Source organism: Macrobrachium rosenbergii, chromosome 41, assembly GCF_040412425.1.
Source record: "Macrobrachium rosenbergii isolate ZJJX-2024 chromosome 41, ASM4041242v1, whole genome shotgun sequence".
Lineage (NCBI taxonomy): Eukaryota > Metazoa > Arthropoda > Malacostraca > Decapoda > Palaemonidae > Macrobrachium > Macrobrachium rosenbergii.
The window spans coordinates 52,027,483-52,054,588 of NC_089781.1; the positions used below are offsets into that span (position 1 = coordinate 52,027,483).

At 41.6% G+C, this 27,106-nt stretch overlaps 1 protein-coding gene across 1 annotated transcript; it reads right to left on the minus strand.

Moving 5' to 3' along the window:
• Positions 1 to 10,525: 10,525 nt before the first annotated feature.
• Positions 10,526 to 11,227, minus strand: LOC136827171 (uncharacterized). Its single transcript, XM_067084942.1, has one exon. It carries the CDS (start codon positions 11,225 to 11,227, stop codon positions 10,526 to 10,528), a length of 702 nt encoding a protein of 233 aa, XP_066941043.1.
• Between the last annotated feature and the right edge of the window lie 15,879 nt (positions 11,228 to 27,106).

Sequence of the window (27,106 nt, forward strand, 5' to 3'; positions counted from 1 at the left end):
TAATTTCAAAACACCCTGTATACTTCGTCTGAGTTTGAACATTTTCTTGAAGGAGGGAATATGTCATGAAAAGACAATTCCTAAAACTTGCGAACAGAATGGATTAGCAGAACACATGAATAGAACTTTGGTAGAGACAGTGAGATGCAGGTTGTCTGATTCAAAATTTCAAAGTTATCAACAGTCTGCCTCCGGCACCTGCAGGGGAAAGACGTGTTCTCATGACTACCTAGTATCCGAGGAAAGTAGCCCGTGAGGTTTTTCAAAATCTTTCCTCGATTCTAGGTCTTTGGCATCGTTCTGGCCTCTTTTTTCAGTGCCAGCATAGCTAGGTTTATGTGTCACCCTTCTTTGTGGCAAAATTTCAAGAAAGAAGTAAATAACATGATTCAAAATGAAGATTAAGATACAAGACAATAGTCCTAAACCGCATGACGAGCCAAGTAGACGGCTCAAGTTATGGCAGTGTATAGGCGCCGTCCAGACTCGAGTCCAAAGAGTAATCCACGCCAACACAGCATTCTTTGTCAATGTTCACGAAGATGACTCAGAAAAGATTCTTAATTCAGAGAACAGGACAGTTTTTGCAAATGAAGAGTTTGAGGTAATAGACTCCCCAGAATATAATTCCATGAAAACTATAGTAGCAAAATACCTAGACTCTACAACGGTAGAATACGGAGAAGACGACCTTAAAGACAGTATCGAGAGGAAAAACGAATGGGCTGCAGTGGATGAGGTGATAAAAATCCAAAACAATTCCCACACCATGAAAATAAAGTTTGAAACACCGAAGATGGCAAAGAGAGCCATAGAAAGAGGATTATTTGTAGCCTACCAATACATTCCAAGTGAACATATTGAAGAGGATATATTTGTCAATTTGTCATTTTGCTGCAGATGCTACTCTTATGAGCATCTGCTCAAGGAATGCCCTAAAAGATAATAAAATATAAAATATGCTCTGAAAATACAAAAAAATGTTCAATCAACATGATCACGAAATGCCCACAGAGAAAATGTAAAGAAAATACAAAAAATGTGTTAACTGCAATCAACAACATAGAACTTTAGCAGCGAAATGCCCAGTGAGAAAGGCCCTAATAAAAAGAAAAATTCAAGAGATCAAAGCAAACAGAAATGCAACATCCACTACAAGCAACCGTACAAGTTACGCCAAAGTTACAGCCACTAATACAGGAAATTGCCAGGCTAATGCAAATAACATCCAAAATAATATAAGTAGAATACAAGAAGAGACAAGAATCACGATAATAACAAATTTAGCAATAAAACTGGGGCTGCGCCAAGAAGGATTCTACCCTCAGTAATAAACAGCATATTAGCAGATAACAATTTACCTGCAATACACTTCTCTAAAGAAACAATAAACATGATAGCAAGCACCATGGAAAGGAATAAAAGACAAGAAAACCATACAAGCAAAGCAGAAGATTTATAAGCAACTCAGGATATCAACAGGATATGCAAGACTGCACACAATATGAAGAAAACACAGCAGAGAGCTCAGAAGACGACTCATCAGATGAAGACTTTACACTCGGAATTGAGCCCAGTTCGGACTCGAGCTCACCAATCCATCCCTCAGGACGCATAAGTAATTTGCAAGAAACGCAGCATCAATTAACAGAAGAAATACAAGCCTCACTACCAAGCTTCTCAGGTTTCTCCAACTCTCCCATCTTACAGAATCCACAGAGATCAACTTCAGCATCAAAAAGTACTACGCCAGTAACCAATAACACCAGAAAAAGGAATAGTGAAGGAAAAAGAACACAATCACTAGACCACTGTAACTCGAATGGACTCAACTCTATGAAGAATTAAAATAATTCAGCACAACGTGAAATCCTGGAAAACAAAGAAATCTGAATTATACAATATATATAGAGAAGAAGACCCTGACATAATATTAATCAATAAGCATGGTATGAAACGAAATAAATACATATAGCAAAACTTTGCTGATGAACCCTTTGCAGGAATTGCAATAGCAATCAAGAGTGATATTAGACATAAGATAATAGACGATTTCCAAGACGACTTTTTAGCAGTCCAAATTCAAACTAACAAAGGACCAATAGTGATCGCTACAGCTTACAAGCCGCCAAGAAGACATTATTTCCCACTTCCGGATGTCATGAAGTTAATGAACAGGAGAGAACCAACCTAGCTCATTGCGGATCTAAATGCCAGACACCAACTATTTGGATATAGGCAATCTAATTACACAGGACAAGAAATAGTCAGATTAATAAATAAAAAGTATATCATACACTTAGGACCTGATTTCGATACCTTTGTAGCAAATAACAGAAAAGGAAAGCCAGATATAATATTGGGAAATAACAAAATTCACCTCAATATTGCCGTTACAAAAGGACCAGCAACCTCCTCCGATCATATACCAATGATAATTACATTGTCAACCAATCCAATAATGATTCCATCCTTAGAAATACCAAATATAAAAAGAGCAAGTTGGGAAAGCTTCAAAAATGAAATAGAAGGAAAAATGGGTAGACAACCGACAATAAATTCAAATGAAATAGAAATAACAAAAGAAATAGTAGATGGTGAGCTTGAAGAATATAGAGGAAGCAATAAAAAATCATATCCCCATAACTAAATACACCACACTTCCACATCCTATTAGTAGTGAAATTGATACAATGGCACTACAACAATATCCAAAACACAGTACTTATAACAGGGTGGAACAACATATTAATGAGAAGATATGTGTCATTACAAGAACAGTTAGTACAAGAAAACTCAAGATTATATCATCAAAATTGGGAAGACCTAATAAAAAAACACAGAAATACAGTACAACAACCCAAAACAATTTTGGAGCTCCGTTGCAAGACTGATGGGAAGCAAAACTAATACTTTGTCATACATAAAGCATGGGAATGAGAAAATATATGATGACAAAGAGAAGTAAGTACTGCACAAGGCCTACTGGCAGGAAATATTCCAGATAACGCAGGAGGATAACCAAAATTTCGACAACCAACATGAGACAATAGTCAATGAATTCATTGAACAACATAGAAACAGAACAAATCCGCATTATGCAGCTGATATTAGCAGACTCAATGAAGACTGCCCCTTAACAAGGAAAATAGAGTTATGGGAAATCAAAATAATAATTAAAAATTTTAAAAACAAAGCACCAGGAAAGAGTGATATTAACCAGATCATAATTCAAAATTTACCAGACATTGCATTCGAAAAATTAAGAGAAATATGCAACTGGGCTCTCTCAATGGGATATTTTCCAATTATATTCAAGAATGCAATAATGATTTTGATACCCAAACCAGGAAAAGATACTAGTCAGGTAGAGAATTATAGACCAATATCATTACTAGAAATACCTGGCAAAATATTTGAAAAAATAATTAACAACAGATTGGTGTTGTTCCTAGAAGGTAATCAGCTACACAATAATAATCAATATGGATTTAGAAAAGGAAGAGGGACCCCAATTGCAATAGCAACAATATATGAGAGTATTGCACTATCACAAAGAAGAAGGTACAGTCACTCAAAAATGTTTTGCAACATGTTCCAGAAGTTTTCGTTCACTTAACAGTAATTTGTTCTTTTGATATTTACAAGGAAATGTAATTTTCTTATTCGATTTTGGTTATTAATCATACGGTTAACAAAATAAAAAGAATGGTGAGTGAAAAACTCATATTAAGAAAAATGACAAAACATTTTGAAAAATTTCACTTCAGATGATTGGGCAAAAGAGTCAAAGAAGAAACTATATTTCGAATCCAGATAAAAGCTTATTGAACTAATAAAATAGTATTGAATAATCATCAATGAAATTATATATAAATAAATAAAGAAAGAATTCAACCATTATTGTTGTCAGAAACAAAAAAGAAAAAATCTCATAACGTCGTATGTTATCGTGTGACTCCACATTTGGGCAGGAAAGTTAAACTAAACTGTCACGTCACTTGCACCAGTAAGTTGGGCAAGAGACTCATCCGCACCACAATCATTAGCTTGATAAGACTAATGTTTCTATTGTAGATATTGCTCGGCAACTTAGCGTAAATAAAACAACCATGTATAGAGGGATACAACAACAGAGAGAACGAGGAAACATAAATTCATTGTAAAAACTACTGTTAAGGATCATCATTGGATGATCACTGAAGGAGCTCCACCTAACTCATCCCTGACAACCGATGTTGCTATAAAGAGAGAACATTACGCTCTCCCTTCAAGTTGCTGCTCAAACCATCCGTAACAGGCTACATGAGACCTAGATATTATTTCATCATACTCCTGCCAAGAAACACTTCATACCAGCGAAACACAAAGAATAGAGGCTAGGGTTTGCGTTATAATATAAATCCAGTGGCCGATGATTTCTGTACGAGTCATCTTTTGCGATGAGGAGACATTCTCCACTGATGAGCATGGTAGTCTTCTTCACTGCTGGCATACTGGCATTTAGCATTAACTAATGTTGAACTTCTAGTTAATTTTAATTCTTTAGAAACTTAGATAATAAGAAATACAAAAATAGGCGTTATATATTCAGTTAACTTCATAAGAGGCATCAAAATGATAGGCCTAAGTAGCAATGAAAGAAATGAGAAATTACACATGATAACAGCATTATATATATATATATATATATATATATATATATATATATATATATATATATAATGTATGTATGTATGTGTGTGCGTTTATATTCTATGTATTGTCATATGAGAATTCTTCCCCCACCAAGACATTAAGATATATGAGATAAGAGAGAATAATAATACTACTATACAGATGCACTGTTGTCAGTCTTCTTGCCTGGAGACAGGGGCCGGAGAATGGTCCTGACATAGTTGACACGGTGGGTATGAAGACTACTGACGTTTACGCTGCCTGGGAATTAGGTAGGCCTGTCCTAACTGCTATTACATGATATTCCTTGGGTGTACGGGTCTTATTACTGATGAGGCCAGGTGATGTCTTCCCACTGGGAGGTTGCTGATTTCCATTTTTAGTGGTAAGGTACTGATGGTATTGAAGAAAATCCCTGGTACTCAGTTCGTTTCTTTATTACTCATTACATCGAGACCAAATTTCTCCCAGGTCTAGTCTCCCCGGACTTGGTTAATTTACATAGTCTTCAGAACTCCTGGACTAGATCCAATTTAAATACTCTTCAGGACTCCTGAACTAGGTCCAATTTACATACTCTTCAGGACTCCTGAACTAGGTCCCTGAAATATTCCTTTTATTTAATTTTATTTCAAGAAAACAATACAAGTGAGTATTTTAAAACAACAAAAAAACTTTATATTGAGAGATCTCAAAAAATATATGAACTACATACTATGGGAACTGCTTTTCCTTCACAACAGGATAATATCAAAAATGGAGCAGCCCTGGAATCAATTAATTTACAGTAAGGTGTAAATCATTTGATTACTCCACACAGTACCAAATGTTTGTACACAACATATGTCAATGGATAAGACTACCTGAAAGATTTCTGAGAAACACTTAAAACTAATATGAGGTAAAACTAGCTAATTTCAACAGGATATAGTCTAGGCTAGGCCTCTTCAGAAATCGTTATGATAGCCTGGCAGTTTACATGGCTGATTTTTGACTAGGTCACAAAGGCCACAAGTTGGTTAGTTTAATGAGGGTATAGGCTAAGTCCAGTTTTCATGAACTTTTATGTATATTTTATTTGTAATAAAAATAGTCATAATTCCTCATTCAAACAGAATTAGTCTAGGGTAGGCCTTCTTAAATTACTGTATAGCCTAGTCTAAGACTGTGAAATGGAAAATGAGGGAGGTAGGGTAAACCCAAGATACCCTGTCGGTTTAACTTTGACACCCTTTAGGCACTGGGATCTACAAAAACTTTACATACACAAAACTCTTATAACTATCTCTTTCTAACGTTTTACAACCCTATCAAACGCTAAGTTACAATCAAACTAACACAGCAAAATATCATGACAACTAATGAATGTGAAGAATATTTCACGACTACGAAAATTTTCACGTTAAGGCGTTGCAATCACGTTTGACTGGGCATGCAACAACTATGCACTTAAATGCTGTTCTTTCATGATACTGATCTGTTCCAACTAATGAACTAACGGTAATATTATGACTTTAAAAGCTTACCTTGCAAGGGATAGATAATAACTTACATTAATAATTTGGTAAAATAGCCAAAATGAAGGGTGGACCCCTTGACGTCCTTTTCAAAATTCACACCAACAGCGTTCTCGTATACATGTTTCTTTAGTGTTACCAATATGCAGACGAAAGATTCAGGACAGCGCTCCACATTCAGAGCGAAAGAAAAACAAAACAAGGGACTGGCTACACTTCTATGCGTTCGATGTCCACAACAAAACGAAAAACATTTTATAATCACAATCACTCTTACAACAGTAGTGTAAAGATATTAGAGGAGGATGATGAATCAATTCCTAAACAAATCAATAATATTTAAAGGAATAATTTTCCCATTACAGTATTACAAAAATAGACGTGAAATCTGTTAGTCTAGTTCAGTATATTTTATATTAATTTTCCCTAGTTCACAATATACATAGGATTAGTCATTCAGAAATTTAATTAATAATAATGTGAAGCAAATCTTTACAAAAGTCGTATTTGTTGATGTTAATAAGACTAATAGTTTAACTTGTAACAGTCGTAGGCCTATCCCTACAAAGTTCACACATATGAAGAAGATAAAACAACGATAGTGATGGCAGTTGGAGATGAAAATATTAAAACATAAGAACAGCAATGACCTCTGAAGTATTATAGTAACATCCTTCAATTAAGGGAAACTGCAGGTAATTTCTCGGACCCAGTGTTGCCACACTCTCGGATTGGAATTAGTGCTCTCAAAATTATGGGTTTTTCAGTAAAAATATCGTACAAAATTGTAGATTTTATCGTAATTATTATCTTACACTGTTTCTGATATTTAACACATTTTTATAATTTGACCAAATAATGAATATATGTATGATTTCTTTGTAGTCAATAATATCTTGCAATTTACATAATTAAGAAAAAATACAAATGAAACATTTCTCTCTACAAAAACGAAAAAAAATGGAAATATGAATAATTAGTTAATGTTATGAACAATTGTTATGAACAAATTATTACTATATTGTATTAACACTGTGGTAAAAAAAGTATACAACTTAGAACGTCACTTCTTTCCATAATGTAAACTAAACTGATAACGAATTAACAGCAGGAGTTTTTTCAGAGGTGTAGAAGTTTCTTTGTAGTGGCCTACTCATACATATCTTTAAACACCCCAAAACATCGAAAATCAAAATAGCATCACTGAGTAGTGATTTAAAATAAATATATATAATTAAACATGACTGGTACTGATACTTATCCCATGATAAAGAAATTAATAACAATAATAATTGTAAAGTATATCTTTAAGAATCTTCTTCCAAATCAAATTCATGTTCTCTGATGTTCTGGAGTAACTGAATGGTTATTTATTCTGGAAAACATATCATTTGCAGGAGTAAAATGAACACATGACCCTCCTGAAACTATGATGCAACTAGCAGAGAGAAGAGCCCAATTAACTGCCCATGTTTTCAGTCTGTTTCTTTGTTTGGTTTTAAAAGGTTAACTTTACTGAACACTCGTTTGCATTCAGCATTAGAGTGCAGTAAGCAAAGAGCAGTTAGAGCAAAATTGCCTAGGTCTGAAAAACTAGACTCTTTTTGGGACACTACTCCCCAGAACTTATCAGGTGACTTATTAACGAGATGTTTAAGTTCATGTTGCAATATGAGAAACATTCTCCATTGATCATCCAGCTTTTGAAGCAGTGAGTGGTCATCTGGGGTACAATGAAGCTCAGATGCAAGAGGGATAAGGAAGGATCCTTTCTCTGAATTCTGATGAGAGAACATTTTTTGGACAGAGACAGTTTCACTTTGACAGGACACCATCTTTGAAATTATACCTCTTCTTTATTTGTGTGCATGCCACTACAAAGAAACTTCTACACCTCTGAAAAAACTCCTGCTGTTGAGCTTTCTTTTCCTTCCTGTATGGAGGGGTTTTTTAATCCCTGCATAACTTTAACTCCTAGGTACATTTGGCTGTCACTAAGATGCCTGTCATGTCTTCCAGGATTTACAGTATTTAGATCATAAATGGGAGGAGGTCTCTGAATAGCATGGACACTTTATCATGGAGAACTGTTATCACTGCTTTATCTGACTGGAAAAATTTGTTGAACTCAGTAAACTTTGGAAGAACCCATGAGGAGTTCACTGACCACTTATATTTGTAATTATATACTTATCAACTTTAGAATTATCACAAACCGTACGATAATGGAAAATGCTATCGTACATCGTACCAAGGCCTTTTTATCGTACATGTACGATAATTATCGATGGCAACACTGCTCGGACCCACCACTAGTGCTCAGTTGTTTCATGCGCTTACATCTGAGTTGCCAAATAGCGCCAGAATTGTCCGAAAAGTTTTGAAGTATGTTGCAAAACTTTTTTGAGTGAATTATGTAACCTAGTATACAAGGACTTCAATACAAAATATTACATCTCAACCTTCCAGACATTTTTGAGAAAATACTGTGCAATTTCATCAAAGATCGAACAGCAGCAATCAATTCACAAAATTACATAGGATCTGTACTCAGTCCAACACTATTCATATTATATACATCAGATATGACCTCACCACCAGAGTACTGTACTGATGTCTGCTTTGCAGATGATATAACTCAAATAATTATAACCCCAGAAAAACACACTCGAAGAAGGGGTCCAACTTTGAAAAGACAAGCAGCACAAAAAACAATGCAATATTATAGTTTGCCCTCACGGAGCCAATGTCCCATTTTCTCTTGTTGGGTTAGAGCCACTTTTGGGTGTACCCTGAGTTCTGTCTACATTCACTATATTGTCTTTCACTACCATCTTCACCCACTGTCTCTGCATCATTATCAATTAGTTAGTGATTGTCATTATTCACAGCATACTTTCACTATCATGCACAGTACTGTCACTCCCACTTTCAACACTTACGAGTTTGGTATCGTTGTTCACTTCACTTGACACGGTATTACACTTACGGTCTTCATGTCTGTCATTTACTTCCAGCATGATAATGTGTTCGATCAGCGCAAGACATTCTTCACCTTCACACAGGACTTTCGCAGATTGAATGACATCATTCTCTCCGGGGTAGAGTTGTATAAATTTTCCAAGAAGCCAGAATTTACAATGGCAATCAGTCTTCACTACAACGACATCATCGCATCTGAGGGGAGTCGGTGAACTAGGGCTAAAACCATGACATTGGAGTAGAGCCTGTAGGTATTCGGTGCACCAACGTAACAAAAAGGCACATAGAACTTCAACTAATTTGAAGTATTCAGCTTGAATGTTCTTTGCTGTGAAGGTATCAGACATACTGTCATTCAGGGTCTGCGGCAGGTAGCAACTGGATGGTCCTACCTTGTAGAACCTCATCCTTGTGAGTGTCACCACAGTAAGTAAGAGGGCTGTTGTTGATGACACACTCTGCCTCTTTAACGAGCGTTCTTGCCTGTCCCTCGCTGAACAAGGCTCTTATCGAGTGAGACTGCCAGGACACGCTTCGTCACCCCGATTAGTCCCTCAAACACTCCACCCTTCCAAGGCGAACGTGGAGTTTGGAAGTGCCTTTGTATCACGACAATGGAGCTCTAAGTATCTGCTTGCACTTCAAACACTGCTGGATGGTAGGCTACTTTTAACTAGCTCTCACTGTTAGCGTCCAACACTCGTCTGAAAAGTGAGATAACTGTATTGACAGTTGACACCACAGGGAAGATTTATTCAATGGATATGTTTGAGATACAACATTACAAGTTTGCCCTTAGGGGGCAGCAGGATGAAGTCATTCATTGTACTACTAGCATTTTTCAAACGATATCTTTGATATATGATATTGATTAAAACTAAATTTAATTGTCTGATAAAATTAACTATTCCATGAGAAGTTTCTCCACCTTTCTTCAAATATCTACACAAAGTGGCCCAATGATGGCATTGTTCTACATATGCTAGCTTGGTTAAGGGATTATCTCTAATTTTCAGAAATTTAACAAATGGTTCATTATATTGTAAAGAGAACTGTAGTTAGATATACTCTCCCGAAAGTGAAGTAACGGAGCAGGAGGTGCTGGTTGAAGTTCCTTCTGCAACTCTCGTATATCAGACATTGCTATTGATGAAGATGTATCATCTCGGGAGTCATCAATTGCTTGTACAGGACCCAGGTTCTTTAACATGTCTGGGCCTCTTGCCCACAAGGATTGCTTGTGAAATTGCTTAACGTCTGCCCCACAGGACAACACATCCGCAGGATTCTGCTCTGGTGGGTACATACTGCAAGTCGAATCTGCATTCCTGCAGAATAAAAGATGCTTCCTATGCCCTGTTGGCTATGAATGTGTTCTTGTTTTCAATTTTGCTACCCACCCATGCAATAGCTACTTTACTATCTCCCCAGATCGTTACTTTACTAAATTTAAAGATATAGCTTAGATATTTGGCTAATCTGGCCCTGAGTAAAACCATCAGCTCTAATCGTGGGATCGTTAGCATGTTTCTTATGAGGGTAATTCTAAGTTTTGTTGTTAAAAGATTAGTCTCCCCATTGACGTTTCTAGCATAAGCTATTCCTCCATAAGCTTTCATGGAAGCATCACAAAAATCATGTAATTCTGAATTCTCTGAAACTACTCCCCTTTTGAATTTTAATTGACCAATCTCCATAAAATCAGCGAGTATTTCTCTCGCTTCTGTTGCTCTCTCAGGAGTTAGCACATCATCCCAACCCACTTTTTCATTCCACAGAACTTGCAAAAAGTTTTCACTTTTGACAAAAACTGGGTATACAAGACCTAAAGGGTCAAAGTTGGACACAACTAAGAACAAGATCTTTCGTTTAGTGGGTACCCATTTCTGATTTATCACTCCCTTCCCCATGAATGGTTTAAGCAACAAAGTGTCGGACTTGCAGTTCCAAACCATTCCAAGAATTGGAATCTCTGCTTGCTCTTCAACATGAACTTCAGAATCAAATTGTTTATTGTTACTAGCCCATCCCCGAGTGGCATATGAGTACATTCCAAAATTACTTTGACTTGACCTGAATCTTGCAACATTTTCTCTACTGATTCATACGTCTTAATAAAACAGTCGATGTGGAAGCACTTTATGAGCTCATCTCTACCCTCCCTCTGCAGATGAGTTTGTAAGAGTTGCTGCAAGAGGTAGGGGCTTGAGGTTACACCAAATACGACTACTTTAAATTCAAAGGCAGTAATTTGGGATTAATTTTCTGGCCACAGAAAACGAGCATATTTAACATCTTTGGGATCTAGGATGTTATAGCATAAGCCATAAGGCTTGGACCTGAATCTCAATAACAAATCATATAACACTTCTACTAAGTTAGGGCTGACATATAGGCAGTCATTAAGTGACCAACCACCACTTTGTTTTGAAGAGGCATTAAACACTACTCGGAGTGGTGGTCGAGCTTTCCTTTACTACCCCAAAGTGAGGAATATAATAGCCCCCGATAACTGAGCTTGGCACTTTTTGAATGAACCTATTATCTTCGTAAGTTTGGATCACATTGAAATATTGCTGATGGTACACAGGATCATGACTGAAATGAGCTTCTAACAATTTCATGTGAGCAATTGCAAGCTTGTAGTTGGTAGTCAGCCACTCGCAATTGGAGAACGGCAGACTGACCTGGTAACTTCGCGAGGTTTGTTTAACACTACTCACAACGTGTCGCATTGCAGCGCGTGGTGTGCAACAGTAAATTGCTCAACGGGCCAAATGTCCAGTTTGTCTAATCTCCACCACTCATCAACATCATGCTCAGTCTCTTGAATTCTACACACACGTAAAGTTCTTGCAACATACATATCAACGCCATCTAGCCCATCCTGGCAATCTCTCATAAGGGGATACGCCATTAAGCATTGCAAATAAGCTGATGCCATCACACTTTTCTAATCCATACATAAAATAATTGAAATAATCTGCGCCAATCAAATCTGTACATTTTCAAGTGTGTTACTTTCTAGCTCCTGATCAGCAAGTGTGTAACTTTTCTGCTGTGAATGCCCTCTTACATCCATCAGCCTAACGTTGTGAATGGACATGATCACTTTATCATGAACTAACACCGTAACCTCAGGATTCGTTGGCCTATTCTCAGCCAGCACACTACTAAGTTAAACTCCCCCTCCGTCACGTCAGTTGCAAAGGTGCAATATTCAGTGCAACCTTTTTGACAATGGGGAGGTCCAATTCGGTTGTCAAACGGCTACAAGTAAAGCTCCTCTGGCTTCCAGTGTCAAAAAATACTTGTGTCACACATTCCTTATTATTATCATTACCACAAATGGTAGCTGAAGCAGTAGGCAATAAAGTAGGTGGCAAGTCCACACTACTACTAAGGGATTCAGAGCCAATGAAACACGGTTTCGGCAACACCTTTTTATCAAAGCATTGAATAAAGGTGAAAGTTGGCAAGTATATATTTTATAACCCTACCTAATTTTTGCAAGTATTATTTAGTACCTAAGTTCGATAGTTTTGATATTTATAGAGTAAAATGAAGTCGCCGATGCAGGAACAGAGAAAATAACGGACAAGGATACTAAAACCATTCGTGACATAAACATATGACATCATGAGGCTCCGCCCATCCAGCAGGTAAGCAGTAAGTCACTAACGCTCACCCAGTCTAGGCTTCAGCAAATTCGATAATGGCCAGCAGGATATGGTATTGTCCCCATGGTTGCAAGACTGCATTTGTGCTATGGCTCGCCACTTTGTAGACAAGCGAGAAGACCCATGGCAAGATTTACTCTAGCTTGAATAGGTCATTATTTCTATAGTGGGTAATTGTTACTTGGACAGACCAGAAGTGTGGGCAGGAGCTGTTAGACAATCCCCTCACTTTGAGGAGGAGTATTGGAAGTCTGACAATATCCATAAGAGCGTGGAACCAGTCATTACTGACATCATTGCCGGCGACGATGAGGACGATGATGATGACCTCTTCCTCGAGAGTGACAATGAAGACGTTTTGTAAATAAATTATATATAGCGTTAGACATTTTATTTGTACATCTAAAACATATTTATTAAAACAATGATTATAACAATATGTTCCTCATTCAAACTGACTTCAATATATTTTCCTTTCCATGCATATCGATATAGCCTATCTTGTTACATTTGATTGATATTAAGTAGGTAAATAATAGCTTGCCCTCAAAATCTTGACTCCTACCATTGTAGCGAGTATACGAGCGCAGTTTAGGGTGCTGTATGATGTAAATAAAAAAAAAAACAAGAAAAATAGCAATGGGTGACATTAACTGAAATAAAACAACGGCGTTGACCTTTACACCTCTAACTATTGAGGGAAATGAGGTATCATTGCTTTCATTTGAATTCTACTTCTAGTGACAGCTCTTGACTTGCTGCAAATGGAAGGGTATAGTGTCGAAACCCGAGATTAAACAAAACTGATTGTCTTTTTGTATTCCCGCCCTGAATAGATATAGATCTAACAAATGAGCTATAGACTGGTTCATTATGTGGATCAATTACATACACTGAATTATTTGTAAAGTAGAAACAATACGAATATCAAGAAAATGGATGAATTCCAAGTTAACAATTAGTCTATAGTTATATATATATATATATATATATATATAAATATATATATATATATATATATATATATATATATATATATATATATATATATATATATATATATATGTTATCTTACTTACGTTGGTCATTAATGTCAAAAACGCTCATGTGAATGATTACAGCATTAAACGAGCGGTGGCCATCGCGGTTAAAAACGCCATGTGTGAACCTACCCTAACAGAGCTTACGACTCGATCGTCATCCGGATAGACAGCATCAATTCTACCCAATGGCCAGTAAGTCCAACACTCAATGAAGATTTAGGTCCCACTCTGAAGTTGTGCCTCCCCTGCAATGAACTCAAGTACTCTGGCTGCCACCAATGTCGAAACATTCGCAGGGTGCCGGTGAGATGGAAGTACTGATGATGCATCTGATTCATCATCAACGTGCAATACGTATTTTCCAGGTTGCCAACGGGTGACATCAGTCGGATCATGGATCCTCGAATCAGATGAGAGGGTGTAAGAACTTCGTCTTCCCGGCTATCGCCGGTGTGAGGTTCAAGAGAAATGTCAAAAGAGAGACTGATTCTTTATTATTCTTGACAGGTGTTTATAAAGTGAAAAGTGGACGGAAAGGTAGCAGAAAACCCGAGGGCCCCCGCTGCATCCATACAGAATTTGTGTTTTCTGATAAGCATAAAAATACATACAATATTCAGAATATATAGGTTATAGTGTAGATATACACATCGACGGAAAGGCCGCATAATGATGCATAAGATGAGGTACTATAAAGAATCTGAAATAATGACAGGTAATATACATGATGTGATTAATGTACATTTGAAGGGAGAAACACAAGAAAGGAAAGGCGATTTGAAGCCCTTACAAATACTCCCCCCCCTCAGACTAATTAGAGCAGCAACTATTGGATGAAATAACATTAATCACGGAGGCAGTCAGAGTGGGCCCCTGCTTCTGGAGAACTGTGGGCGCAGGGTGGAGCTGACACCTGGGGTTGGCTGGATGAGTTTTCTGGGCCGCCCTGGGCCCCACCTTGGTGGAGGCAGGTATTGAGGGGGGACTCTGGGGCGCCTGCCTTCTTCGCATACTTTGTAAAGTCTCCGCTGAGTGAGTCTTCTGTGATCTGTGATGAGCGCACTGCTTTTTCACTCCGCCTCCTATAGGAGCGGGTCATGCAAAATCAGCCATATCAACCCGGGCCATGCCTTCTATGTAAATTTATATCTGTTAATAATTTATTTTGTATCTACCCTTTTGTACATATATCAGAATGTTGTCATGTCGGTCATTGTCCATTTTTCTTTGCACAAGAATTGTATTTATGCATTGTAATTATTGTCAAGCGTAATTGACCTCCGGTCAATGAGAGGGTCCATTGTATTCTTTGTGTGACGCCGTCCGCTATAAACGCCCGGGCATCTCCAATAGCAACAGCATTCCTGCTCATTTCTTTTGCACTTCTTAAAGTGGTGACCCTGGAGTGGTTCCCGGAGCCATTTGCGGACTCAGACGGTGACCTAGTCTTGGCTCCATGAACTACCCCACGCCCCTAGCGGACTAAATACGGCGCTGTAACCAGTGTTCGGGCATGCTGACTCTCGTCGGCAAATCAGCAACGTCATTAGCGGACCCACACGGCGCGCCTCCTGCGCGTGATACGGAGTACCTACTCCAATTAAGAGGGCAAAGAGTGAGCGTGGACGCTGACATTCCCTCCCACATACAGTTAACTGCGAACTACACGGACTCAGATATCTGCCTACCGCACGTCCCACCCGCGCCCTCCCCCACGCCTAGAATCACGCGCTCCTCCATGCCGCTACCCTTACCCCACGTGCTGCCCATCCCGCCGGAACAAACTAAAGCCGCCTCGGCATAAAATTGCTGCCCTTCATGCACAGTAACCCATCATCATGGCTATACAGGGTCAAGGGACAGTTCAGACTGGTGGGACTCACAGACGAGGTACTACAAGCCGACGCCATCATCACTTCTGCCGTATTTAGAGGTCTACAGAAAGCTCGCCCCGCGGGTGCCCGCCACGCCCGGCCACTCACCAGAATCTAAACCTCCTCGTCGACCTGCTCCCTGCCGATTCCGAGAGGCTCGCTCTGACTCGCACCAGCCCGCCATGACAAGAACATCCTGGAAACTTGGGGCGTGATCCAGGACCTCCTCACCCTTCCAGACACAGACGGCACCGATAGGCGATCAGAGATCAACCTATCATGGGAAATCCTCCTCCGCCAGCTCCTCCCAGAGGTCTGAACTCAGATCCTCGACCCCTACACCATGCTGCTCGAGGACCTTATTATGACGGCACAGCAGCTGACAGACTCCGCAAGGGCAGCGAAGCGGGCATCCACGCCCGCAAACCTCATCAGTTCCCTCCAGTCAGAGGATAGTGCACAGCAGGAGGACATCAACGCCGTCACCAGAAGGCGGCCACCGCACCACTACAAGAAGAACCCACCGGGCCATTGCTACTACCACCAGCGGTACGGCAAGGATGCCCGGAACTGCCAACCCCCCCTGCTCCTTCACCCATCCAAAAAACGGTGGAGGCGGCGGCCAACAGAACAGGCCGCCATGGCAGCAGGGGAACCCAGGAGCCCAAAGCAATTAGGTTTCCCACGCCTGCTACACTATCTCCGCAGGATGATGTTGGTCGGCCACTGGAGCCGCCCGATCAGTGTTTTTGCACCGTCCAGAGAGGACCACAACGCCACCGATCCGCCTTCCTGACAGCCGCCAACGGGTCCCCATCCCTCTCCTACAGCACCAGGCTTCCTATCGACCTCCGTCCTGGCCGGAGATATTCATGGAACTTCACTATCATGGACGAAGGACCCCAACATAGGCGCAGGATTTCGCTCACTTCGGGCTGGCAGTCGACGCCAGTCACAAGCGTTTCCTGTACAGACACCCCGACTACTGCCAGTCCCCGGGCACTGGGACCCAGTGTGCCTACCATCTGCTCCATCACCCCAACCTGTACACCCAGCTGCTGAAGGAGTTCCCCGATATGTTCAAGCCTGAGCTGTGTCAGGTACCCGGAACCCCAGCAAAGCATGGAATATACCGCCACATCAAGATGAAGGGTCCCCCAGTCCACGTAAAGTTCCGGAGGCTTCCCCCTCGGCACCTTCAGGAGGCCAAGAACGCCTTCGCCCAGATGGAGCGGATGGGTATATGCAGGAAGGCCTCCAGCCCGTGGGCCTCTCCCCTCCACATGGTGCAGAACTGAATGGGCTCTGGAGCACTCCCAAGTGCAACTACAGGCGTGCTCAACCCTCGCAACTGAACCTGGATCATTACCCATTGCCAAACATGCAAGATCTCACAGCCTCCTTTCACAGGCCAAAATATTCTAATTAGATCTTTAAAATCTTACTTCCAGGTACCAGTTGCTCCAGAGGATATCACAAAAATCGACATCATTACGCCCTTTGGGTCCTACGTCTTCGCCTTCTCCACCTTTGGCCTGAGGAACGGGGGCAACATTCCAGAGGTTAATGGACAGCATCCTGGGGGACCTGAACTTCTGCGTCTGCTACGTGGACGATATTCTAATTTTTTCAGATCCCCTAAAGAGCACCTGCGGCACATCCGGGTGGTCCTGCAGCGACTGCAGGAGAACGGCCTAGTCATCTGATTCGACAAGTGCACCTTCGGCGTCGAAAAAGCTGACTTCCTGGGCCACGAGATATCCCCAGATGGCGTCCGCCCGCTCGCATCAAAGGTCACAGCCATCACCAGGTTCGCCACCCCTACCTCCGTCAAGGCCGTTCAGAAATTCCTCGGGATGGTCATTTACTACAGAAGGTTCATCCCCAGAATCGCACACACCATGGCCCCCCTGACGGAGATCCTGAAAGGCCAACAGAAGCCCTTAGCGTGAGGACCCAGTCAGTAGCGAGCCTTCTCCCTGACGAAGGCTGCCCTCACCGAGGCAACTGCCTTGGCCAACCAGGACCCCAATGCCCCATCCAGCTGACAACGGATGCCAGCAACGTCGCCTGCGGGGCCATCCTGGAGCAGATCGTCGCCGGCGTCCCCCAGCCCATTGTCTTCTTCAGCAAAAAGTTCAACCCCGCAGAGGCCCGCTACAGCACCTTCTACAGTGTATCGGGTGGTACGCCACTTCAAGTTCCTACTGGAGGGTACGCCAATCTGGATGGACCAACAGCCGCTGTCCACACCTTCACGAAACAAGGGATACTATCTTCCAGGCAGCAGCGACACTCGCAGCCAATGCAGAGTTCGCTCTGCCCAATCAACACTCTCCCCGGCAGGAAGAATCCCAGCAGACGCCTCCAGAATTGAGCTCACGCGTGCAGCTCGGCTTGACTCACTGCGACCTCGCCCGGGAGACCGACCCAGACCGCAGTTCATTGCACCGCTCATCACGTCCTACAGTGGAGGACGTGACCGCACCGGGGATCAAACCCGTGCGATATACACTCGCCAGCCTCGCCCCTGGTGCCCGCCTCCCGCTGCCGTCGATCTATGTCATCCACGGGCTGTCCCACCCTCCGGCAGGATCGACTGCCAAGCTCCTGACAGAGAAGTTCGTCTGGTAACGGGATGGAGAATGACCAGGCCTGGGCGAGACAATGCATCTGGTGCTAAACCAGCAAGATGGGCTGTCACACCGAGTCAGGGGTTGGGGAGTTTCCCCAGCCGGGGAGGCGGTTCGGCCACATCCACATAGACGTCGTAAGCCCTCTTCCCCCGTCAGGCGGGGCCAGATACCTCTTGACGATTGTCGACCGCTCAACCAGGTGGCCTGAGGCGACGCCCATGCAAGAAGCCACCGCCAGTGCGTGCGCCGAGGCCCTCCTCTCCAGCTGGATCAGCCGGTTCGGCGTCCCAGACCACATCACCACCGACAGGGGCCCGGCCTTCCTGTCCGAGATCTGGTCCGCCTGCACGCCTGCTGTACATCTCACTACACCACCACAGCCTACAACCCCACAGCCAACAGATTAGTGGAGAGGTTCCACAGGTCCCTGAAGGCGTTCCTCATGGCCCGCTGCACTGCCGAGGATTGGAAATACCAGCTGCCTTGTGTCGTCCTCGGACTGAGAACTGCCCCCAGAGCTAACAGCGACCTGTCTGCAGCGGAGAAAATCTATGGAGAGCCCCTTGTGGTCCCAGGCGAACTCGTCACAGAGGATTGTCACAACCTGTCAGTCCAGAGGCTCCACGACATAGTCGGGAAGTTCGCTCCCTGCCGGCAGACGTTCGCCGACAGGTCAACCGCCTTCACGCCTCCTGGCTTGTCCTCCACCACCCACATCTTCATCAGGACGACGCCATCTGGCCCCATTCACCAGACCCTACAGGGGGCCCTTCCGTGTAGCTTGAGAGGAACAGCAAAGCCTTCCGCCTTGCCCTACACGGAAAGGATGATTGGGTGTCGATCGACAGTCTCAAGCCTGCCCTCCTGGAGGAAACAGCAGACGGCGCCACGCAGCACCCTCCTAAGGAACCGTTGCCTCCGCAGCCAGGCCGCCGCAAAAAGAGGTCGCATGGCCACCCCCGAAAGCAACCAGCCAGCGCCACAGCCAGCCGCTCCAGCTCACACCACACCCCCCAGCTGACTTCACGGAGCCACGGCACTCTTCAAATCTTCTGGCAGATACTCGACAATCAGACGTTACCTAATGCCTTTGGGAGACGAAGTCTCCTGGAGTGAGTCTGCTGTGATTTGTGATGAGGACCCGCTTTTCAATCCGCCTCCTATAGGAGCCGGTCATGCCAAATCAGCCATATCGAACCAGCCATGCCTTTCTATGTAAATTTATACCTGTTACTAATTTATTTTGTATCTGTCTCTTTTGTACATGTATCAGAATGTTGTCATGTCGGTCACTGTCCATTTTTTTTGCACAAGAATTGTATTTATTCATTGTAATCATTGTCAAGTGTAACTGACTTCGGGTCACCAAGGTTCCATTGTATTCCTTTTATTAATCAGTCCACCGCTATAAATGGCTCATGCTTCCAATAAAGTAGCAATAACTTTCTCCCTGCCTATTTTTGCACCTCTTAAAACTTTGCTGTCCAACAGGAATGCGGTTTCAGCCTGTCGACAGATCCAGTCCTCCCACCGTGGATGTCGAGGAGGAATGCTTTGGTTGGCTCGCTTGATGACTCAGTGGGACCTACTGTAGGGCTCCAGCTGCAAGGCTGGCAGGCGCTAACCCTGGACGAAGACCTAGGCGCAGGAGTGCAGGAGTGTAAGGCAGGTGGGCTGTAGGTGGTGGTTCTGTCAATGAAGGTCTTGTGGCAGGGAGGAATTTGTGCGAGTTCCTCAACCTTGGGAGGAGGGTGCTGGCACTGGCCGGGCTGATGGTGGTGAGAACTCTCTGGGGACGGCCAGTGTTTCCTGCAGACTTTCTCAGCAGAGGAGGTGTGGCCATTTGCTGGTGTGGTGCGGAGACCCAGCAGGACCCAGGGCAGTTGTTCCTTCCACCTCTCGTCAGTGCAGCGTGCCATGACAGCTGCTTTAAGAGAGCGTGGCGCCCTCTCGACCATGCTGTTTGCTGTGGGGTTGTATGCCATTGTGCTGTGTAGAGTTGTACCCATCAGGAGTGCCAAGGAGACCCAGAACTCTGACAGGAAGGCAGGACCCCTGTCTGTAGTGATGCTGTCTGGCACTCCGAAGTGGCTGATCCAACTGGAGAGGAGGGCCTCTGTGCATGATGTTGTTGACGCTTCATCCATGGGGGTTGCTTCAGGCCAGCGAGTGGAGCGGTCTATGATCGTCAGGAGGTATCTGGCTCCCCCCGACTGCGGAAGGGGCCCGATGATGTTGATGTGGGAGTGGCCGAACCGTCGACAAGGCTGGGAAAATCGCCGCATCCCGGACTCTGTGTGCCGGGATGTTTTGCTAGTCTGCGCAGAATGCCTTGCCCACTGGCGGACGTCCTTGATGCCGTACAGACGAACTTGTCGCGAGGCGCCAGCAACTTCTGATGGAGGGAAGGACCATGGACTATGTCAAACACGTGCTTTCACCTCGAGGTAAGTACCAGGGGCGGGCGCCTGCACTGGTGTCTCAGAGGAGGGTTGTGTTTCGAGTTTGCTAAGGGCACATCTTTCCATTTGAGAGCCATCCCTGCCGTCCTGTAGTCCGCCGTCTCTGGGTCTGCTGCTTGTTCTCTCACGAGATCTTTGTAGTCGATGTTGAGGTGAAGGGAATTGATTTCTACTCTTGACAGAGCATCAGCCAGGAACATAGTTGATGGTGCAACCGACCGGGAAATGGTACGGGTGTCGCCATTGCTCTGCAGACCACGCATCCCCTGCTTTGCAAATGCGTGAAAACCAAGGATTTGTGATCTGTTAGGGATTGTGAATTGGTTCCCTCCAGCAGGTACTTGAAGTGCCTCACAGCCTGGTAGATAGCCAGCAGCCTTCACAGTCATATGGTACACAGTAATAACAAAGCATGTGTAGCAGGAAGTGTCCTCATGCTGGCAAAATTTTAGCCAAGAAGGCCAAGGCCTGGGGTGTGTCATTTACCAGCTGCTCAAGTACTGCACCACAGGCGATGTTGCTGCTGTCTGTTGTCAACCTGAGGGCAGTGGTGGGTTGTGGTGAGTTAAGGTGGTGGCACTGGAGGGGGCCCTTTTCGTTCTAGAAGACAGATTTTTTCCCACAGAAGCGTTGTTCTCATTTAATTTAATGAAGAGATGTGGAATCATCCTAGACTGCAGAGAAGGAAGAATTAACCTGAAACAAGATAATAAAAGGAGCGTATACTTTACACTTGAAGAAGAAAAGTTTCACCCAAATCTGATCAATTTGTCTGAGGCGACTTCGACAAGCGAGAAAGGCATACATAAAATAAATTACCATCAAGAGAACAATCAAAATAAATTGGAAAGGAATGGAAAAGAGAAATTCCCACAATTACAGAATAGAAACCCAAGAAGATGTGCACATCCAGAAATTATATCCTCCAAAGAAAGAAATGACCCAGAAATAAATAGTGGTGATCACCAAGGTTCTGAATATGACGAAAAACAAGGCGCCTATAAAGATAAATATACAGGGATGAATACAGATAGTTATAGCAATGTAGTAATAAGTTGTGATAATGAGTTGAATTTACCAATGAAGTATTGTTGTTAAACAAAATAAATAAAGTAGATATAAATAATAATGTAATAGTAGGTCTGAAGAAAATATGATGCAGAACATTACTTGTTACTTTGCAGAGATAAAAGATGAAGAAATATGTTGCAAGCACTGCTGATGATAATAAAATACAATTCATGCTAACTAGACAAATAATTTCAATCCAAAGTGTTATCAAAATACATTTAAGGGGGAAAGGAAGAGATAGAAGTTAAAGACGTTCTATTATTAAATGAAGAGTTGCCAGAATTTGTCAGGATGGATAATTCCTTAGTCCACATGAAGGGTAATACTTGTGAAGTTTATGTCCAAAACTACTCAAATAACAAACTAACACTATATGCAGGCATTGTCTTTTGCAAAGGAATAATTTTATAAACAAACCTACATTAACACTGAAGAAAAGCATTTTTCTCTGTAACTGGTCAAAGGTCTGAATTACAAAGAGGTGAATAAAACAGAGATTTCCAGAAAACAAGAATAAATTAATTCAGGTATTAGAAAATAAAGAGGATGTAATAATAGCTATAGAAGGAGATAAATTGATAGAAGAAATGTCCTAAAGCATAAAATTTTGTTAGATGATAGAACAAACCATTCTTGATTCCTAATTACAGACACTACAAGCCAAAGACTCCATATTTGATAATTTTACAGAAGAGATGAAGAAAGATGGGGTAGTCATTCCTTCTAAATCTCCATATAATTCTCCATTACTACTTGTTCCAAAGAAAGATGGAAATTGGAGACTTGTGATAGATTATAGAAAGTTAAATTCCAACACCATCCCAGATAGAATGCCAATGCCAGTAATTCAAGATATGTTAGCTCAATTAGGAGGTGCAAAAATATTTTCATTTTTAGATTTACTGAGTGGATACTGGCAAGTACCCTTAGACCAAGAGTCAAACCATACACAGCCTTCAGCACACATAAAGAACATTTGCAATTTGAAGTCGTTACTTGACCTCACTTCGGCTCCTTCAACGTTTGTTAGATTAATGCTGCAAATACTAGGGATAGAAAATGTTGCAGTTTTCATTTAGATGACGTTATCTTTATAAAGTGATTTAGAAAGTCACTCAAAACTCAGAAATAGTCCTAGAAAGATTAAGAAGAGCAGGACTAAAAATCAAATTAAAGAAATGTCAATTCTTAATGAAATCCTTGGAATACTTAGGTCATGTAATTAGTGAAGATGGACTGCGCATGCAAGCAGGCAAGATAAAGGAATAGTTGAATATCCAGCCCTTCCAAATTTGGAAAACATGACACGATTCCTAGGAATGGTGGTTACTATAGACCTTTCATTAAGGGTTTTGCTATACAGCCAAACCATTAACAGATTAATAAAGAAGGATGTCAAATATGAATGGAATAAAGAGCAAGATACAGCCTCCAAACACTAAAGAGTAAAATGACAAGGAATCCTGTAGTGTCTACCCAGATTTTCCAAAGACTTACTTAGCTTGTGATGCCTCATACAGGGCTAGGGGCTGTATTATTGCAAAAGGACAAAACCAGAATGAGTGGGTGTATATTATGCCAGTAGGTCTTTGGGAATATGAGAGAAATTATAGCACAATAGAAAGAGAATGTTTAGCATTATACTGGGGATTAAAGACATTTAGACATAACTAGGACATAAAGTCAATGTATTTACTGATCACTAGACCCATTTGTATTTGTTTAAGAAGAGAACTTTACAAATAAACACAGTCTACTAGATGGTTCATTAGCAAGGGACCACCTAGAATTCAGATATATCCCAGGGAAATTTAAATACACTAGCCAGTTGCATTATCCAGATCCCAAGAAGAAACAGAGAAATGCATACTTTTTGTTTTAGCTGTCAATTAGTAGACTTAGATTTAGAAAGAGTACAAATAGAACAAGGAAAAGATACAGAAATCAGACAGATAACAGGACAGCTAATGACAGATGAATCTTCAAAACCTGATTTTGTTTTAATCAATGGTTTATTATATAAAAGACCAACAAAGAAGAATGGTTATTCTCGTCTATACATCCCAAAAACACTAATCAGAGAAGTTTTAGAACTAACACACTCATATACGAGTTAGCAGGACATCCAGGAACCAAAAAGACAAGTAGAATCATAACCAGAAATTATTGTTGGCCACATTGCAGTGAAGATGCTAAGAACTTCAAATAAAATTGTAGTTTGTAATAGAAATAAAAGGTAACGTAAATCCAAAGGGTTCCACTTGAAATATCCATCGGAAACTCCAACCGTTCCAGGTCGTGTCAATGGATTTTAGGTCCGTTTCCTACCACTGTTAGAGGGAATAAACAAATATTAGTCTTTTTAATTATCTAACAAGATATGTAGAGATTGTACCAGTAAGAAATAGAGATGCAATTAGCAGTATCGTAGCTCTAAATCTAGAATTATTACTTATTATCTATGTCCACAAGTTTTTCTTTCATAACGCAGCTGAATCTCTACTATGAACTTAAGAAAACTATGTGAATTTTATGAGATAAATAAATGTCCAATAATAGCATATAAACCGAGTTCAAATGGAGCAGTAGAAAGAACAAATCGTAAAATAAAGGATATCCTGAAAACTTTAGTTAAACCCTAATACAGAAGACTGGGATTTAGCTTAGAAGACGGCTGAAGCCATTATAAATAATAAAATCCAATAATGATCCCATCCTTAGAAATACCTATAAATAAAAAGAGCAAGGTGGAAAGCTTCAAAATGAAATAGAAGGAAAATGAGTAGACAACAAATAATAAATTCAAATGAAAGAGAAATAACAAAAGAAATAGTGGATGGTGAGCTTGGAGAATGGTACAGAAATATAGAGGAAGCAATAAAAATCATATACCCATAACTAAATACACTACACTTCCACATCCTATTAGTAGTGATAAGTTGAAATTGATACAATGGCACTACAACAACATCCAAAACACAGTACTTCAGGCAGGGTGGAAAACAACATATTAATGAGAAGATATGTGTATTACAAGAACAGTTAGTACAAGAAAACTCAAGATTATATCATCAAAATTGGGAAGACCTAATAAAAACACAGAAATACAGTACAATAACCCAAAACAATTTTGAACCTGCTGCAAGACTGATGGAAGTAAAACTAATACTTCGCCATACATAAAGCATGGGAATGAGAAAATATATGATGACAAAGAGAAGGAAGTACTGCTAAGGCCCATTGGCAGGAAATATTCCAGATAACGCAGGAGGATAACCAAAATTTCGACAACTAAATATGAGACAATAGTCAATGAATTCATTAAACAACATAGACACAGAACAAATCTGCATTATGCAGCTGATATTAGTAGACAGTACGAAGATTGCCCAGCTAACAAGGAAAATAGAGCAGGGAAATCAAAATAATACTCAAAATTTTAAACACAAAGCACCAGGAAAGAGTGGAATTAACAAGATCATAATTCAAAATTTACCAGACATTGCATCTGAAAAATTAAGAGAAATATACAACTGGGCTTCACGGGATATTTTCCAATTATATTCAAGAATGCACAATGATTTTGATACCTAAACCAGGAAAAGATACTAGTCAGGTATAATTATAGACCAATATCATTACTAGAAATGCCTGGCAAAATATTTGAAAAATACTACCAACAGATTAGTGTTGTTCCTAGAAGGTAATCAGCTACACAATAATAATTAATATGGATTTAGAAAAGGAAGATGGACCCAGATTGCACATTAGTAAATAATATATGAGTATTGCACTATCACAAGAAGAAGAAATTTCATGTAACCTAGTATGGTGAGATATAACAGCGATTTGACAAAGTATGGATACAAGGATTCTCAGTACAAAAAGACACATCTCAACCTTCCAGACATTTTTGAGAAAAATACTATGCAACTTCATCAGAGATCAAACAGCAGCAATCAAGTTACAAAATTACATATGGAATTCATTCCCCGCGGCTATGAGTCCCACAAGGATCTGTATTCAGTCCAACACTATTCATATTATATATACATCAGGATATGACTTTTACCCACCAGAGTACTGTACTGATGTCTGTTTTGCAGATGATATAACTCAAATAGTTATACACCCAGAAAACGACTAAGAAGAGATCAAACTTTGAAAAGACAAGAAAGAATAAAAACAATGAACCTTGTAAGGTGTCAAAGAAACGAGCAGGTAAAAGTTACTGCTACTTTATTACAGATCCAGGTACGATATAGCGCATGACTGACGCCCGCGAGACAATGGAATTGCCTGTGACTCTGAGGTCAAACAATAAACAATAGCCATACAGTGAACGAGCACAAACACAATACAAAACATACAGAGCTATGGATACAGTCTTGATGCCTGTGAATAAGGAACATGATACACAATGTGACATTTGTATAAATAATGCATAAAGTAAAAGTATGGATTAAAATGCGTGACCTGGCAATGCTTTAGGCGTGACTAATTGAGCTTGAAGAAAAAATGGGAAGTCACCAAAGAAAACAAGCTCAGCGGAGACTTAATTACTGCCGCCGAACACTATCCTGGCGCCGATGTGGTGACTTTACAAATACCCCCAAGACGCAGGGACGCCAGCCTGACTAATCCCTGCATCTGCTGACGCTTACAGCGCCGCGTTCTTGAAGATAACGGAGGGGCCTCCCGCCTGTGAGGCTGCTGGTTGGGCGGTCCCTTCCTGGGCGCGCGCCCGCGGGGTGAGGCGTGCTGGAGGCGGTTGGGCGGAAGGGGCGCGTGCCGGGACTTCCGACAGGAAGGCGGGCTTTAACCGTCGATGGAAACCCAGTCGCTTGCCTGGGAGTGCCAGCTGGAACGCCTCTTGCTGTTCCGCTCCAGCACGCCGGAAGGGTCCCCAGGCTTTAGTTAGTGGTGGACGGACGGCGCCGACGGACAAAGACGTGGCGGAAGACAGCTGTGGGGTATGAATAGGTTGCTTTGTCGATGTACAGCGCCTGCAAGGGGCTTAACTTGCCGCCATCGCTGGAGCCTCTGCAGTGATGGGGAGTGGCGTTCATCCGCCACGGCTCCGCACCACGAGGGGTTCCCCATAGGTTTGTTCAGCTACGATGGGGTGCCGCCGGCTCTGGGGCGGTCTCAACCCAGGAGTGAC

Excerpts from the sequence above, each read along its gene's own strand:
- LOC136827171 (XM_067084942.1), bottom strand. The coding sequence starts at position 11,227 with ATGTACTCATATGCCACTCGGGGATGGGCTAGTAACAATAAACAATTT.